Source organism: Piliocolobus tephrosceles, chromosome 11 (genome assembly GCF_002776525.5).
Source record: "Piliocolobus tephrosceles isolate RC106 chromosome 11, ASM277652v3, whole genome shotgun sequence".
Lineage (NCBI taxonomy): Eukaryota > Metazoa > Chordata > Mammalia > Primates > Cercopithecidae > Piliocolobus > Piliocolobus tephrosceles.
The window spans coordinates 86605435-86621782 of record NC_045444.1 but is presented as its reverse complement, the minus strand read 5'-3'; the positions used below and the strand labels follow the sequence as shown (position 1 = coordinate 86621782).

Genomic DNA, 16348 nt, shown 5'->3' with positions numbered 1-16348 from the left:
CTAGCAGAAGGCAAAGCTAGGATTCACACCCATGTCATCTTACTCCAGAGTCCGGGCCCCTAAGCTCAACGCTAGGTCTGCTCTTATAGGAGCTTGCTACTCCTGTTCCCAGAGATGAACTAGATAGGACTCAAGTCTTCTGTATGCTGCATAGCTATTTATTCTATTGATCAAACACTTTTTTTTTTTTTGAGACAGTCTCACTCTGTTGCCCAGGCTGGAGTGCAGTGGCGCAATCTTGGCTCACTGAAACCTCTGCCTCCTGGATTCAAGTGATTCTCCTACCTCAGCCTCCCACGTAGCTGGGATTACTAGGGCCCACCACCAAGCCCAGCTAATTTTTGTAGTTTTAGTAGAGACGGGGTTTCGCCATGCTGGCCGGGCTGATCTTGAACTCCTGACCTCAGGTGATCCACCTGCCTCGTCCTCCCAAAGTGCTGGGATTACAGGCATGAGCCACTGCACCTGGTCTGGTCAAATATTCTTACAGAGCTTACTAAGGATATGTTGGTTATCAATTCATTGCCTCTTGCTTCCAAATCCACTCTTTATTGTGCTGCTTGTGATACTAGAGCTGGATCCTGTAAATACTTCTCTCACAAGCTGGCATGATGTTAAGCTTTGTCATTGGTGGGACACTGCAGAAGGGCCCTCTTCTTCCAGGTTCAGGGTGCAGCCCGGGTCTGGCTGCTGCAGTGCTTGGTCCCAATGTGGGATATCCAGTGGCTTTCACCCTCAGCGAGCACTGCCTCGTGCAGCTTCCTTTTGAGTGGGCCTCCCTGCTGGCTCCACAGACAATTCAACAACACCCCTGTGTGTGGTTTCCAGGTGAGTTTTGCTGGTGTTCCAGCTGGAGTCCCAGCAGGTTTAATGGCACCCCTGCAGGTGGATTCCTGGTGAACCTGAGTGGCTTCCAGCTTGCCAGCTCCAGCCTGCAACGCCTCAGCAAGCTGCTCCATCCTCCAGTGGCCACAGCTGCGCCCTCTCCAACAAGGCCCAGTGTCAGCCTTGAGGGTGGGGGAAAGCTCTTTCAAGTGTGTTCGTTTCTTGGGTACTTTGTCTCGCCTCTAGTAGTGACTAGTCCCTGTATCAGCGATTCCTGTTGTCTTTACTAAAGGGTAAAGTTCTTACCCTTTAGTGGCTAATCTCCTGTTACTAGTTATATCTGTCCATCTATCTTCCCCATATACATCGATAAAGCTTCCCTAGCAAATTACTCTGTGGTTACTGTCTCCTGCCTGGGATCTATATAAAGGGCCAGGCATTATTCCTAATGCTTTGCAAATATTAACTATTCAATCTTCGTAACAACTCTGTGAGGTAGTTCCAGTTACTTGCCCCATCCACCTATGGATAAACCAAGGTAAGGAGATGTTTAGAAACGTGCCCAGGTTTACACAGCCAGGAGGTTGTGGAGCCAGTGCTGGAATCCAGACAGGTGGCTTTGAGGGTCGGTTACTTCAGCTGCTCTGCTCTCTTCTCCTGTTTTCTCTAGGATTGTTTTACTGGGTTACTCTGCACAAGTCATTTAGACTCCAGAATTTTCTGGAGGTATTGGAGTTGGTTACCTATTCATATCTTCTCTCTCTTCTAATCAGTGTTCATTGAGTGCCTACTATATGTCAGGTGTTGGCAGAGGAGTGATGATGTTATTGGCTGACTTGTTACACAATGATGGTAACTTACAGAAAGTGCGTTCTTTCAAAGGACTAGGAACGATTAAATTGAATTCAAATCTAAGTATCTGAAGTTAAAAACAGGATAGCTGGGCATGATGGTTCAAGCCTGTAATCCCAGAACTTTGGGAGGCCAAGGTGGGCAGATTGCCTGAGCTCAGGAGTTCAAGACCAGCCTGGGCAGCATGGTGAAACCCCATCTCTACTAAAAATACAAGAATTAATCAGGTGTGGTGGCACGCGTCTCTAGTCCCAGCTACTTGGGAGGCTGAGGCTGGAGAATTGCTTGAGCCCAGGAGGTGGAGGCTGCAGTGAGCCGTGATTGTACCACTGCACTCCAGCCTGGGCTACAGAATAAAACCCTATCAAAAAAAAAAAAAAGAAGAAGAAGAAGAAATGGATATCTTTTTTTTTTTTTTTTTTTACGCTGCTATTTTTTTGAAGTTCTTTGGCCATTGTCTCACAGTCATGCTTCTAATTTTTTTTTTTGCCAGAAGTCTATATAATTTCTCAGACAAATTTGCTTTAGAATATACTCATTATTTTGTAAAATTTGTTTGTGGCAATTCTTCCTATGAAACTGGAATTTAGTGGCAGCCCCAGAAGCTCCTCTGAGTTGTGGGAAAAAAAGAGTTCTCAGACAAAGGGGCTTCTGATAATTAATCATTAATGTGTAAGAACCTTGAGTGATGAGAGCAGCATTGTGTATTTCTCAGATAGAAAGACGAGATTCAGACCAGAGAGCCTTTGCCTGCGGGGCTGCTATAATGAGATTAAATACTGGGCTCCGCCGGTGGAGCAGCCTCCCAGGACTGGGGACCTGGTTCTTTGAAACTAAGAATAAACAGAAAACTTTGTTAGAATGTATTAAAGAAGCAAAAATATTTTTTAAATCCTCATAATGGATTGTAAAGAATAGTATTTAAATTATGCTTCAAATTCTTGGCTAAGTAACAAGAGAATCACTGGTACTTCGCAACTCTTCATAATTTTCTCACAAAATCAGAGCCATTGAGATGGCTCAGTACCTTCAAGGAAATGCTGGAACAATGTATTAGGTGAATTGCTTTTTTTCCTTTTTCTTTTCTTTTTTTTTTTTTTTGGTCTTTTGCTATTTTATAGTTTGGTTAAGAAACTTAAGAACAAGTGACTGGGGTTGGGGCGCGGTGGCTCACGCCTGTGATCCCAGCACTTTGGGAGGCCGAGACGAGTGGATCACGAGGTCAGGAGATCGAGACCATCCTGGCTAACACGGTGAAACCCTGTCTCTACTAAAAATACAAATAATTAGCCGGGCGTGGTGGCGGGCGCCTGTAGTCCCAGCTACTTGGGAGGCTGAGGCAGGACAATGGCGTGAATCAGGGAGGTGGAGCTTGTAGTTAGCTGAGATTGCGCCACTGCACTCCAGCCTGGGGGACAGAGCCAGACTCCGTCTCAAAAAACAAGTACGGCAAAAAAGGGTGCCGTTACATAGGTCATTGGCTGCTATCACTGTCATGTCTGTTGAGAAATAAACATTTTACCATCTGTAGACACATGAGGGCGCTTTAAGCAGGCAGCGTGGGATGCAGCCTGCAAAAGGAGGGAGGGAGGGAGAAAGCTTTGTCAAAGGTAGCCTGAAATTCAGGCATCTCCCTATCTGGTTGCAGACCTGTGCCTGCGAGGGGGTGGGGAGCACCGAACTGGTCTAGGAAAAGAACTGCGCAGGCCCTTGATCCCCACTTCTTATGGTGAAATCAAGTTTGAGGTTCAAATCAAGGCTTTCAGAGAGTCAGAATTTCCAAATGTTACTTTGGCAAAAAAACTGCTTTTAATCTGGTAACGTTTCCCATTAACCTCATTTGATGTCCTTCCCTAAGAATGTTTAATTAGAATCTCTTTTTCTGAAGCCAGCAGAATTGGACTGCTTGTGAACTGAGCTTTAAATTGGACATGTTGTGTTTCTAGTCCTCCATTGAGGGTGAATTTTGCAGCAATTTGCTTTTAACTTTTTGTGTCTTGCTGCATTAAGCACTTCTAGACAGAGCTGGAGTATGCAGAGATTCTCAAAAGAAATGTAAATTTGGAATGTAATTGGGAACCCACCAGGGAAGTGTGGATTTCACAGATGAAGTCTTGGTGGAAGATCTATGTGCTACAATGTGAGTTTGAAGTTATTCGATCTTCATGAGTATTAAACCATTTTAACCTCTACTAAGCAAATGTTTAAGAGAGAAGAATCTATTCTTTTGACTACTGTGCATTAAATAGAGAGATTAGAATTTAAAACACTTTAAATGAATGGCAGAATAGGACTCAGTTCTCTAGGATCACACCAATAGTTCCACCAGACAGATGAAGATATGTAATATAGTGTTTAAGTGGCCTGACACTGGCACTAAAATATTGAAATTACTGTTTCAAAAATGCAAATTAATAAATGCTCACATGCCCGGGGTCTATAAGAAAGGCAAAAACCAGCCAGGCGAGGTGGCTTATACCTGTAATTCTAACACTTTGGGAGGCCAAGGCAGGAAGATCACTGGAGCTCAGGAGTTCAAGACCAGCCTGGGCACCATAGTGAGACCTCATTTCTACTAAAAATTAAAAAAAATTACCTGGGACGTTGTGGTGCACACCTGTAGTCCCAGCTTCTTGGGAGGCTGAGGATGGCTTGAGCCCAGGAGTTCAAGGCTGTAGTGAGCCATGATCACGCACTCCAGCCTACGTGATAGAGCAAGACCCTGTCTCAAAAATAAAAAGGCAAAAATATTGGAAAAAATGTAATCAGGTCTGAGCACTTGTTAGCATTCTTTTGTTTCTTTTCAGTGACATGGGGGTATTTGCTCTGTGCTCAGGAATGTGTCTGGGCTTTCTTAACCCTGAGGGAGTGATTCAAGGTCAAGAGTGGTTGGGTTCGACTCTGACAAAGGCAGGTGCACTCCTGACCTGGCAAATTCATTTTTTTTCCCTGTTTGAAGAATTACTTGACTCATCTTTAAAGTGGTCACACTTACACTGATATTTTTCGGTGCGAGCAAAATCTTGCTACATAAAAAACTGTGTAAAATCCTTCTGTCTTGTAACATATAAATTCAGGGCCTCAGATGGGGTAAACAGGGCCTACGGTGCTGAACATTTATCTTTCTTATTTGAATGAACAACTCTTCCTTCCTTCCTGGAATGTGACTTAACATTTAGAATTCCTATTAAATCTCTGGGTACACCCAGAGGCCTCAGAAAGCTCTCTACAGAGAGAGCAAACATCCTCCTGTACTTGGCAAAAGAAGAAACAGATGCTTGCGTGGCTTGCAGGCTCAGCTGCTCAGGGCTGCTCTGTGGAAGAGAACCAGTGAACCTGGGTTGCCAGAAAAAATGTTAATATTGAGCTGAGAATAAGCATTTGCACTTGTGAGTAGCCAACAAATCTGTAAGACATATGTGAGTGCAATGGAAGCAGCACCCAAACTGGACTGCCCTGCAGTCAAAGTTAGGGGAACTGGGGCTATTTGGGGTTTGGGCCACCAGGTATCCATTTTCCCTTTCTGAGAAGTATCCCTTCTCCATCTAGCTCAGGAACTCTGGGAAGATGGCCACACCGTGGCTCCAGGGGTGGGCTCTGATTAGTCTATGGAAGTTAGTTCATCCCATTCACTTCTCTCCACTCTTTCATGATTGGTTTAAGGGACAGGCCTACCAGCAATGGTATGCAAGACCTTTGCTGGAATTTCTGAGAAAGACACTTGCTCCATGTAGAAGCTACTAGGATAACTTCTCTCCTCTGGACAGTGTGGAGAATAGATTGAGTCTTAAGAGTATGGTGGCCCTTTGCCACCATTCTGAATGCAATGTCAACCCAAGGAGGAAAGGAGAGCTAAGATAATCAAGAGATGGGAGCTGGCCGGGTGCGGTGGCTCATGCCTATAATCTCAGCAGTTTGGGAGGCCAAAGGGGGTGGATCACCTGAGGTCAGGAGTTCGAGACCAGCTTGGACAACATGGTGAAACCCTGTCTCTACTAATAATATAAAAATTAGCTGGGCGTGGTGGTGCACGCCTGTAATCCCAGCTACTCGGAAGGCCGCGGCAGGAGAATGGCTTGAACACAGGAGGTGGAAGTTGCAGTGAGCCGAGATCTTGCCATTGCACTCCATCTGGGTGACAGAGCGAGACCCTGTCTCAAACAAAAAAAAAAAAAAAAAAGAAAAACGAAAAAAAGGAAAAAGGGGGAAAAAAAAGAGATGAGAGCTGAAACCCTGATCAAATTGGACCAACTGGACTTTTCACTCACTGAACCAATAAATTCTTATTGTTTAAGCTAGGCTCAGCTGAGGTTTGTGGTACTTGCAACCAATGTTTCCAACTGCCCAACTGCCCACATGGTGTGTCTAAGACAATCAGGGTGCATATCCATCTATTTGTGTGTAATCTAATTGAAAGAGCATATATATATATATATATATATTTTTTTTTTTTTTTTTTCCTGAAAAAGTACTTGTCTCAAGAGAAACAGTATTTATTATACAGAGCTTTGCGCCACAACCTCTAGTCTCTAAAGTTTTTTTTTGAAAGCACTAAACAGTACATTCAATAACTAGGTGGCTATCAATAAAAGAAACTAGCCAGGTGTCAAATGCAGCATATTTTAATTTGTTTCAAATAAAGCAATATATGTATATATATTTTTTTCAGAAAAACACCAGATGTTAAATTCTACAAAAGCGCATGTGTCCTCAGCAGATCATGTTTGTCTGATTATTAAGAATTCTTTTTTGTAACATTAACTCTCTAAAGACAATCAATGGACTGACATCACTGCTACAACATAGGTTGCTAACTGAGCCTCTGATCTTCAGTCACATCTTGATTTTCCTAACAATGAGTAAATACTGCCTGGCTAAAATGCTGCAAAGTCTTGATGAGAGAAAGCATCAACAGATCAAGCAAAGCCATGAAAGTTATGAAGCAAGCTAGAGCTGATTATTAGAATTAGTAAAAATGATTAAGAGAGGATGACACAACCATACAGGATTTGTATATTCTGATTGACTCTCTTTTGGCAGCGAATTGGGTCAGCACCTCGGGCAGGGAACCAAAACTGAGTGAAAACTGCTCTTTTTCCTCCTAGCTCAGGCCACCAACGTCACAGCCGGGACTGAGAGAACTGCTGCATCTGTGGAAACTTCTATTCTTGTGGGGCAGAGATTGCACTGTGAAACCCTACCGACACTACCCCGGAAGGGCCTGGCCTCCGCGGTGTCTGCAGCGTGCTGCCTTCGCCGGGGCTTTTCAGAATGGACCGGGGCCTCGGGGGTCTTCATCCCCAAGGAGGCCTCTTGATTTTTGGCACCGCCTTTGTTTTTGGGCCTGAAGCCGTTGTGCGGCTGTCTTCTGTGTTCGTGGCGGTTGTTGCCCTTTCCCAGTGGATCGGCTTCATTCCCACTGCCCTGCGACTTGGCAGGCCCATTTAGCCTGTTGTTATGATACTGTGGATTAAATCTCCGTCTTTGGTTAGAAGATCCGTTCTACCAAAAAAGAAAAGAGATAAGTATGAGATGCCAGCAAGCCACAGATGACACCAGTAGACATCAGGGAAACCAAACCTCTAGCCACAGGTAAGTGTTTTTTTTTTTTAAATACACCAGAAGAATCAGAAAACATGAAGATGAGGTCAAGAAGCAGATAAAATTATTAATCTTAAAAGAACAGTGGACTGTTTTGTAAATGGAACTGCAAGAAAATGATGTTGAAAGAGAGGTTACAGAAGCCTAAGACAGACAATTCAAAAACTGGCTCAAATAAAATTCATAAAGATGCTTAAACTATAGCAGAATAAAACAGAAGCCAGGGGAAGAGTAATGATGATCCTGTACTATGGAGATTTCTGAGACATTCTGTAGAGACTGAGAGGGACAGGAGGCACAGAAATTGTAGACAGAAAAAGGGCGGGGTCCCTCGCCAAGCCCCACTCTCAAGCCCAAAGTGAGAACTTTATATTCCTGTTTTCCTGCTCAAATGTTGCCTTTTCCAAAACCACCCCTGGCCCACCCCACCCCACATCCTGTACCCATAAAAATCCCAGGCTCCACTGGCACAGAGCAGAGAAGAGGAGAAGAGGAGAAGCAGCTGCACGTCGGAGACTGCAGTCTGAGTCGGAGAGAAGCAGCTTGACTTTAGCAGGACTGCTTGATGGCAGGACTTCGGAGAAGAGTCCAGCCGCAGACGGCTGGACTTCAGGGGAACAGTAAGTTCTCACTCCATCCCCATTTTCCAGCTCTCCCTCCTGCTGAAAGCCACTTTCATTGGCAATAAAATCCCCCGTGTTTACAATTTGTTCATATGACCTGATTTTTCATGGATGCTGGACAAGAGCTCAGGATACAGAAAAGTGTCACACTGACACCCTGCCTTCGTGAAAAAGTAGAAGGTTTATTGAGCTGTTAAACACTTAAGCCATCCTTGAACTGAAAAGCTAAAAGAGCATTGTAACACATGCCCTCTGGGGCTCCAGGGGTCACGGGTACCACCCTAGGCACTGCTGTGGGACTGCATGGAGTTTTGATCCTGCCAGCGCGCAAAAGTGCTTGCTCTAGCTCCTGCACCTGCTCACCTGCATGCTCTCCCTCCCTCAAGGGGTTGAGAGCTTCAGGCTGAGTAAGTGAGGCATCCCTGTTGCGAGGCCCGCGAAGGGGTCAAGGAAAATTTCCTGTTGAAAACCATGCATAGGAATTCTAATTACGTAAGTGAAGAAGAAGTAAAATTCTGTAACTTTTCTTCTCTAAAGTAGCTTTTCTAATTTATTTCAAAACAAATATCTTCATAGTTCAGAAATATTATCTTGGACAAATACAGGGGTGAAGTGCATCTGGCAGGTCTTGGTGGCATGCAGAAATAAGGTGTATTTTCACAGAGGTCATTCGTTGTCTTTCTAAACTTTCTGCAGTTATAAGCAAATAAATTTTGAAGCCTCTATTAAAAAATCATTCCTTCAACAAATCAGTGGCCAGGAACGTAAATGGATGAGTAGTAAGGATGCAATGGATTAAGCTCCTGTGCAAGGGAAAGATTTCTGAACTCCTCGAGGTCAGTAATAGCCAACGCTCACTGAGTGCTTACCAGGCACTGAATGGGGTTCCTTACCACGCATTACCTCATTTAACACCAGAATCACCCTGTAAGATAGTGCTATTATGTGCTTCATTTTATAGATGAGGATAAGGAGTTTCAGGGACTTGCCCAAGGTCTATCTATAGTTGGGAAATGGTGGAGCTGTTCCCACTTTATATACTGTCTCCTGACAAGACTCTTAAGTTGTAACATAAATATAAACATTTTTTGAAAATCAAACCTCTTACAAAAACATGAAATTTGATGAATTACAAATATATAAGGTTCTTAATTTGTGCAGTGACTGGATGGTATAGGTTTACGGCAGACCAATCCCCAATAATTCAGAGCCTAGAGCAAGAGTACAAATGTAGGTCCATACATCTGTTAAAGGAAAATAAATCCTGGGGCCCCCAAATCACTAAGCTAAAGGGAAACATCAAGCTGGGAACTGCTTAGGGCCAACCTGGCTCCCATTCTATTCAAAGTCACCCCTCTGCTCACTGAGATAAATGCATATCTGATTGTCTCATTTGGAGAGGCTAATCAGAAACTCAAAAGAATGCAACCATCTGTCTTTCATCTACCTAAGACCTGGAAGCCCCTCCTCGCTTCCAGTTGTCCGCCTTTGCCTCCAGTAGTCCCACCTGTCCGGAGTGAACCGATGTTCACCTTACACAAATGGATTGGTGTCTCCTGCCTCCCTAAAATGTACAAAACCAAGCCATGCCCCACCACCTTGCGCACATGTCATCAGGACCTTCTGAGGCTGTGTCATGGGTGCATGTCCTCAACCTTGGCAAAATAAACTTTCTAAGTTACCTGAGACCTGTCTCAGATTTTCGGGGTTCACACACTATACGTATGAATACTCTTTTCCTACCTCTGGCTCCATCCCACATTGTAAGGGGGCCTTGCACACACGAATGTAGACATTCTAGCCTGCACACCTAAGCATCGCCTCCACTCCCACCCTTCGGGCGGATGGGTGTGAAAACTGGCTGTGTCGTTTGTCTTCAAGATGATGTATACAGAAAAGTGGTCCAGGCAGATCCTGTGAGCAGGCTTGGGCCCACGTGGGAAGAGAAACCCAGGATCTCGAGTACTGACTGGCAGCATGCTTCAGAACAAAGAGTGTAATTTCCAGTGGCCCTGTTTCCTTGCTCTCTCTGACTCCTTATTCTGTAGAGAGGGCCATGGCTGCAGGAGGGTCAAGAAGGTTACTTGAAAACACAGCGCCCAGTCCACAGGCCCTTCTTGCCTGGGTCTACAGTGTTCTCACTTAGATATCTGAGTATATTTCAACTTACATGAGCCACTACCTAAAATGCTAAACCAGAGAACTGAAAAAGTATTTACATAGATAGAACTTAATCTGGCCTCCTTTGTTTTTAAAGAAATTATGAAAAAGGGAAACAGACTAAATTTTAGACTTAATTATTAGCATTGTCTTTAATAATGAACAGAGAGGCCAGGCACGGTGGCTCATGCCTGTAATCTTAGCATTTTGGGAGGCTGAAGCAGCCAGATTGCTTGAGCCCAGGAGTTTGAGAGCAACATGGCAAAACCCCACCTCTACAAAAATTATACAAAAAAAATTAGTCAGGCATAGTGGCACACACCTGTAGTCCCAGCTACCCTGCAGGGTGAGCCTAGTGGACTGTTTGAGCCCAGGAGGTTGAGGCTGCAGTGGGCCGAGACTGTGCCAAGAAAAAAAAAAAGAAAAAAGAAAAAGAACAAAAGCTGAAGATATATTTAGACTACAAGTAAAAACGGATGTGATTATTATCTTTAACTAATGAGATTATAACATGCTCCTTGTCAAAGTGCTATCTTACAGCTCATGAGGACTTCAGGGCCTGAGAAACACCTGTCAATGTCATTAATAAGAATTCTCAAAGGCCAAGACAACAAAACCCGACAAGAAACCTGTTAGAAAACCAGCATTTTAAAAGACTTACAAAAAAAAAAAAAAAAAAAAAAAAGACTTCTTCTTGGAGATAAAATGTATCTTTATAGCATAGCATGTCCAACTTCTATATCATCAGATCCATTTTTTTTTTTTTTGAGATGGAGTCTCACTCACTCTGTTGCCCAGGCTGGAGTGCAGTGGTGCGATCTTGGCTCACCGCAACCTCCACCTCCCAGGTTTAAGTGATTCTCCTGCCTCAGCCTCCTTAGTAACTGGGATTACAGGCGTGTGCCACCATGCCTGGCTAATTTTTGTGTTTTTAGTAGAGACAGGGTTTCACCATGTTGGCTAGGCTGGTCTCAAACTCCTGACCTCAAGTGATCTGCCCATCTCGGCCTCCCAAAGTGCTGGGATTACAGGAGTGAGCCATTGCACCTGGCAGATCCCAGTTTTTTGTTAATTCTCTAAGGATAAGGGGGAAGTCACCTCCAAAAAATATAGTGGAGAAGCAGGAGAGAAGGAAGACTGTTCTTTGGTCACTTTTGTTTTTAGACGTCATAGCAGATAAGGATAAAGAATGCCATTTTGAAATGTATTCTCCTTACTGAAATCCCAAGAAAAGACTGCACTAACTTTAGCCTCTTATTGATCAGCTAAATAAAAGTGGGGATTAAAATATCTTAAAAAACAAATGCCAGGTTTCCTCTCATTAGTGGTATCAGTGGCCAGGTTCTGAATCTTGTTCCTGAGTCTCTGTGGGTCCCTTCCACATGTGGGCTGGTTTTGGGGCCCCAGGGATGGTGGCAGTCCTAGTCATGAGAAGAGCTGTGTCACCTGGGTGGACTCTGCTCATGCAGTCAAGAGTGTAAGCAGGCCACTTCCTCCACATGGGAAAGCACCTGGGAGGCACAGCCGAGAGCAACCAGGGGAGTTCCCAAGAGGCCAGCTGGGCAGTGCTGCTGGGTGGGGAGTGGGTGAGGGCAGGTGGCGGGAGCCTGAGTGTGACCCCAGGAGGCCCAGAATCTAGTAGTTGCTGTTTCATTCCTCTGGAAACGGGTTCCCTGCCCCGGCACCCTGCACCAGTGTCTGCTTACCTGCTTGTTGGCCGGCATGGCCTGGTGAGAGGGGTCGGTGGTGCTGGGGAGACTGCTCACCATTTTGGGGTTTGCTGCTTTGCCTTCAGAGGGCTTATTGTGAGTGGATGATTTTCGGGAAAAGTTACTCTGTTTCCCGGAGGTTGCTGCGTGTGCATTCAGCAGAGGCAGCAGGGAGCTGCAGGGAGTTCTTAAGGAATAGTTGTTCTTTGGATGTGTAACTGCAATAAGAAAGTGCTCAGTGTTATGAGCTGCACCTCCAACACTGCTGCCTCAGTAACCCATTACGAAGCGCTAGAAGATGAAGAAACTGGCCAGGAGCTCCACAGAAACATTAAGAGAGTTTTCTTTTGAAAGATGTTATTTGAAAGGGCACCTTGGTGCTTAAGAGAACAACCAAATTTCTCTTGTGGGAATCACTGAACTGTGATTACAGCATAATCATCCAAGTTGGGAGACATTTGTAGGAAATAAGACATATCTGAGCAACTTAAATATTATTCTTTTGGTCAAGAACCACCAAGAGAAAAGAGATAATGAAACCTCAAGGTTCCCTCTCTGGCCCTGTCTGCAAATGCACTCTGCCTCGTAGATCCCCCATTACCGAACCCATTCTCACCTCCCCGATCAGTTCCCTGGACCAATTGGTACTGCAGACACAGAAAGATTGGGAGCTATGTGGACACTCTGGCCTGTCAGATCCATGATGTTCTGAGAGCTTGGGAATGGGGTGATGTTGGATGTTAGGAATTCTGTTACTCTGGGTCAGGCATATCCCCCAAACACAGGGCCAGGCCTGCCAGCCCCTAAGGCATCTTGTACATTTCATTAGTGCTCCATTATCCCACCTTTAATCAGCCCTGTTTTCTGCAGCCTCACTGCAGATATGTACTGCTTCCAAGGTTCCAGGCAAGGCAGGCTGATTAGGCAGACACCCATCAGAGCTCAGGGCTCAGGGCTCAGGCAGGTCTGCTCAGCGTTTATTATGACCATTTCTGCTGGTTTTGAAAGTGGTGGTTTCTGCTGGGACGATTTCTACATGATTACACTGAATCGGAACTGGAGGGAATCAATTCAAGGATAAAGCCACCACTTCCCTCTCACAGTTCACCAGAATCTGACTGCCAGCTAGACCTTTCTTTGATTCTTAAAACTGTCACCAATTTTTGAAAGCAATTTTGTTTGCTCCCTTTGTTGGATCAGATTTAATCCCAGAGTTCTGCTAGAGGATTAGGCGGGATCAGTAGCGGTCATAATACAAGAGAAATGGAAAGGTCAGGGATGCATCTCCAGTCCCTTCAGTGTATTGGGAAGGTGTGACAGCAAGCTGGGGCTGTCCAAACGTGACCAGGGGATTTCTGTGGCTCCTGTGCTCACCAGATTCAGTTTCAGGGGGTCATTATTGTCTGCAGATCAGGGACCGCTATTTCCGGTTCAGTACCTGTGGGTTCTCAGTGTGCTCGCAACAAAGCTGAGAAGGAAGGGCCTTTGGATGATTATGGTGTCTTTCAGAATGGACACTTGGAATTTGGTAAGGGACCATTTCTCCCACTAGATGGCACTTGAAATGCTCAGGAGGAAAGGAGGTAAAGGGGCACCTCTCCATCACCCCTGAGATCGGTGACAGGGCGTCACTCAGCATCACTATCTTGCTCATTGAGGGCTGAAGTGGAAAGGAGGGTGGGGCAAAAGCTGGGGATGGAGAATGGCAAATAGGTAGATTCTTTCATAAGGAAGAGTACGGGGGGGGGGAATAATTTTTAAAAATGCAGTCAGAAAATCAAATAATTGGCAAGGATGTGTGGACAAGGATACTCGCAGTAGTGTTAATTAATTAATTAATTTTTTAAGATGGAGTCTTGCTCTGTTGCCCAGGTTGGAGTGCAGTGGTGTGATCTCCACTCGCTGCAATCTCTGCCTCCTGTGTCCTGGCTCAAGCAATTCTCCTGCCTCAGCCTCCCTAGTAGCTGGGTTTACAGGTGCCTGCCACCACGCCCAGCTAATTTTTGTATTTTTAGTAGAGACGGGGGTTTTACCACATTGGCCAGGCTGGCCTCCAACTCCTGGCCTCAGGTGATCAGCAGTGTTATTTTAACGGTGAAAAACTGGAAGCAATCTAAATGCAGCAACCAGAAGACTGGTGACATCAATTATACTTAGATAAATGACTGGTTAAATATATTGATATGAAAAAATGTCTACCATAGATTGTGAAGTCATAAAAGCAAATTGTATTACTATATATGTATGCAGTGTAGTATAGTACAGTTAATTATATCATAATAGGCAGTGCAGCCAAATCTTAATTTTTCAGCTGACTGCGAGGCTGTGGGTTTCTGCATCATTCACTAGTCCTCTCCTCCTTGCGGCCATCCTTAAAGCCGCTTCAGTGCTCATTCCCACCTCCCCTTGTGGGTGGGCTGGTGTGGGGGAAAAATATAGCAGCCAATTTTGTTGCACATTAGCTGCTCTAATTAAGGCTTAATAGGGAACAAGACTAAAGCTAATGGCTGAGTGAAGTCTTTCATTATCTGTAGCCTCACTCAGCACAGAGAACCAAGGGCCGAGGCTCAGGGCACTGCTGAGGGGCCCGTGCAACAGCTGGGCCCTGCACAACAGCTGGGCCCTGCACAACAATAACTGATTGTTCCCTGACATGTTAGGAAGACTCACGCTCTGCCTAACGAGTTTCTGTGGAACCAGGGCTGTCTGAAATCAGAGAAGCAGTTTAACTGGAAGTGCTTCATAAAAGTTTGCAAAAGGTATAAACTAGTTGACCTGTTCTGTTCCACTTAATAAATCCTGGGGAGTTACTGATGGGCAGTGGCATTTGAAGACTCTAAGTTCAAATCTCGACATTTCTGGTGACTTGTGTCAGGCGCTTAGATCATTAAATCTCTTTAGACCTCACGTTAGTACCCTGGGGGGACTGCACACCTGACATTTCCAATAGCAACTCCAGATAGCACCAAGGTTACTCACACACAATTATTTAGCAAGTATGCAAAACTCACTTTCTCCGCAGAGCATGATTTGGGCCTTCAGCTGTTCGATGTCACAGGAGAACCGGGCAGCTTTCCCGAGCTCTTCATCATATTTACGCTCGCTGACAAAGTGCTGGAGGAAAGAGATGGAAAGCAGGAGCCCCATGATTACAGAAATGACCGAGGCACCCTGTGGATGCATTCACTCTGCTCTTCCGGTGTCCACGGCAGTGCTGACCTGGTGGGGATCTTTCCAGCCCTGTTGCTGGGAGGCTCCGTGCTCAGTCTTAGTCCTGACCTGGCTAGGGAGTGATCATCTTCCTGCCTGGAGAATACGTGAGGGGCCTGTGTTTCTCGTTTGGGCCTACATGGAATGTGTGTCTGACTCATCTATTTAAGCTTTTAGCACCCCTCGCCCTCCTAGTAATTTTCTGAATTGCGTTCTGGCAGGGTCTTCTGAGTTTGGCCAAGTGCCTGCTAAGGTATTAACCATCAAGAGAAAACATGTCCTCCTTCCTAGACCCCCATCCCTATTTTAATAGGGAACTGGGAAGTCCACAAAGCCTTTAGTGTCTGGAAGATATTATTTTAAATGGCAGAATTTCAAGTGGTGTGAAAAGAAGTGAGAAAGATTACTTTTCAATTCATTTAAAATTCAGATCTATGTGTAGAAGACAACAGTGAGAAATACAGAAATAACTGACTCAGTCTCTTCCTGAGTTTACCAGGGAGTTTAGCAATGGCAAGGAAAACAGACACCATTAACTACAGTACAAGGTGGAATGTGGTTGGTGCTTTAGGAATATAAAAGAGGAAGAAATTACTTCCTACTGAGGTCTATGGGGAAAGAGTTATGTAAGAGGGAACACTGAAAAAATCATTGAACACTTACCAGACAACTGGCCAAATTCTTACCAGATAATCTCGTTTCATCTGATCACAGTATTACGAAGTCAGTACTATTATTACCTCTGTTGTACAGATGGGGGAATTGAGGTTCTAAGAATCTAAGAGAACACATAACTTATCCCAGGTCACAGAAATGGGAAATTTTGCAGCTGGACTGCTTCACTCCAAAGCCTGTGCTACTAACCATTTTATGATGGGTGGGATTTTGATAGGCAGAAATGAAACTCAGAAGATGAGTTGATTTCAATAGACCAGGAAGCTGGCAATTTTATATTTCTTACTTGATGTTCTAACAAGCTGGGATTTTTGTAGAGAGAGATGGAAGTGAGAATATATACTGAAGTCCAGTTGTGAATTTCTTTCTGAGGGGAAGGAGATAACTGCTTTGGGAGTTTAAGTCTGGTCTTAGTGGACTACAAGGCTGGAGGGAGACAGTGTAGGCAGAGAGACTAGTGAGGAGGCCACTGCAATGGGCTGGGTGAGAGGCTACACAGGCCAGAACAGAGAAGGTGGAAAGGCCACTGACACCCTCAGCACCCTCGGGTCAGGTCCTCTTCCCCATGGGGCCCACTTTCATGCCTAACCAGGAGGGAGAGAGTTGAAAAGCCACCTGCCAGTGTCTATCATCGCCAAGCAGTTTTATGCCCCAGTTTGCAATTTTACTTTCAAAGCTAGCAGCAGCTGTGTC

At 44.9% G+C, this 16348-nt stretch overlaps 1 protein-coding gene across 5 annotated transcripts in view; it reads right to left on the bottom strand.

The window, feature by feature from the left end:
• Positions 1–6283: 6283 nt before the first annotated feature.
• SPATS2L (spermatogenesis associated serine rich 2 like) overlaps positions 6284–16348 on the bottom strand; it is a 176729-nt gene continuing 166664 nt past the window's right edge. For all 5 annotated transcript variants that reach the window (XM_023218305.1, XM_023218323.1, XM_026454498.2 and 2 more), the window contains 3 exons: positions 14782–14884; positions 11768–11988; positions 6284–7179 (listed from right to left, as the gene is read on the bottom strand). In XM_023218305.1, the coding sequence (XP_023074073.1) occupies positions 6784–7179; positions 11768–11988; positions 14782–14884 (720 nt within the window). In that variant the 3' untranslated portion in view covers positions 6284–6783. The remainder of the gene's footprint in view (positions 7180–11767; positions 11989–14781; positions 14885–16348) is intronic.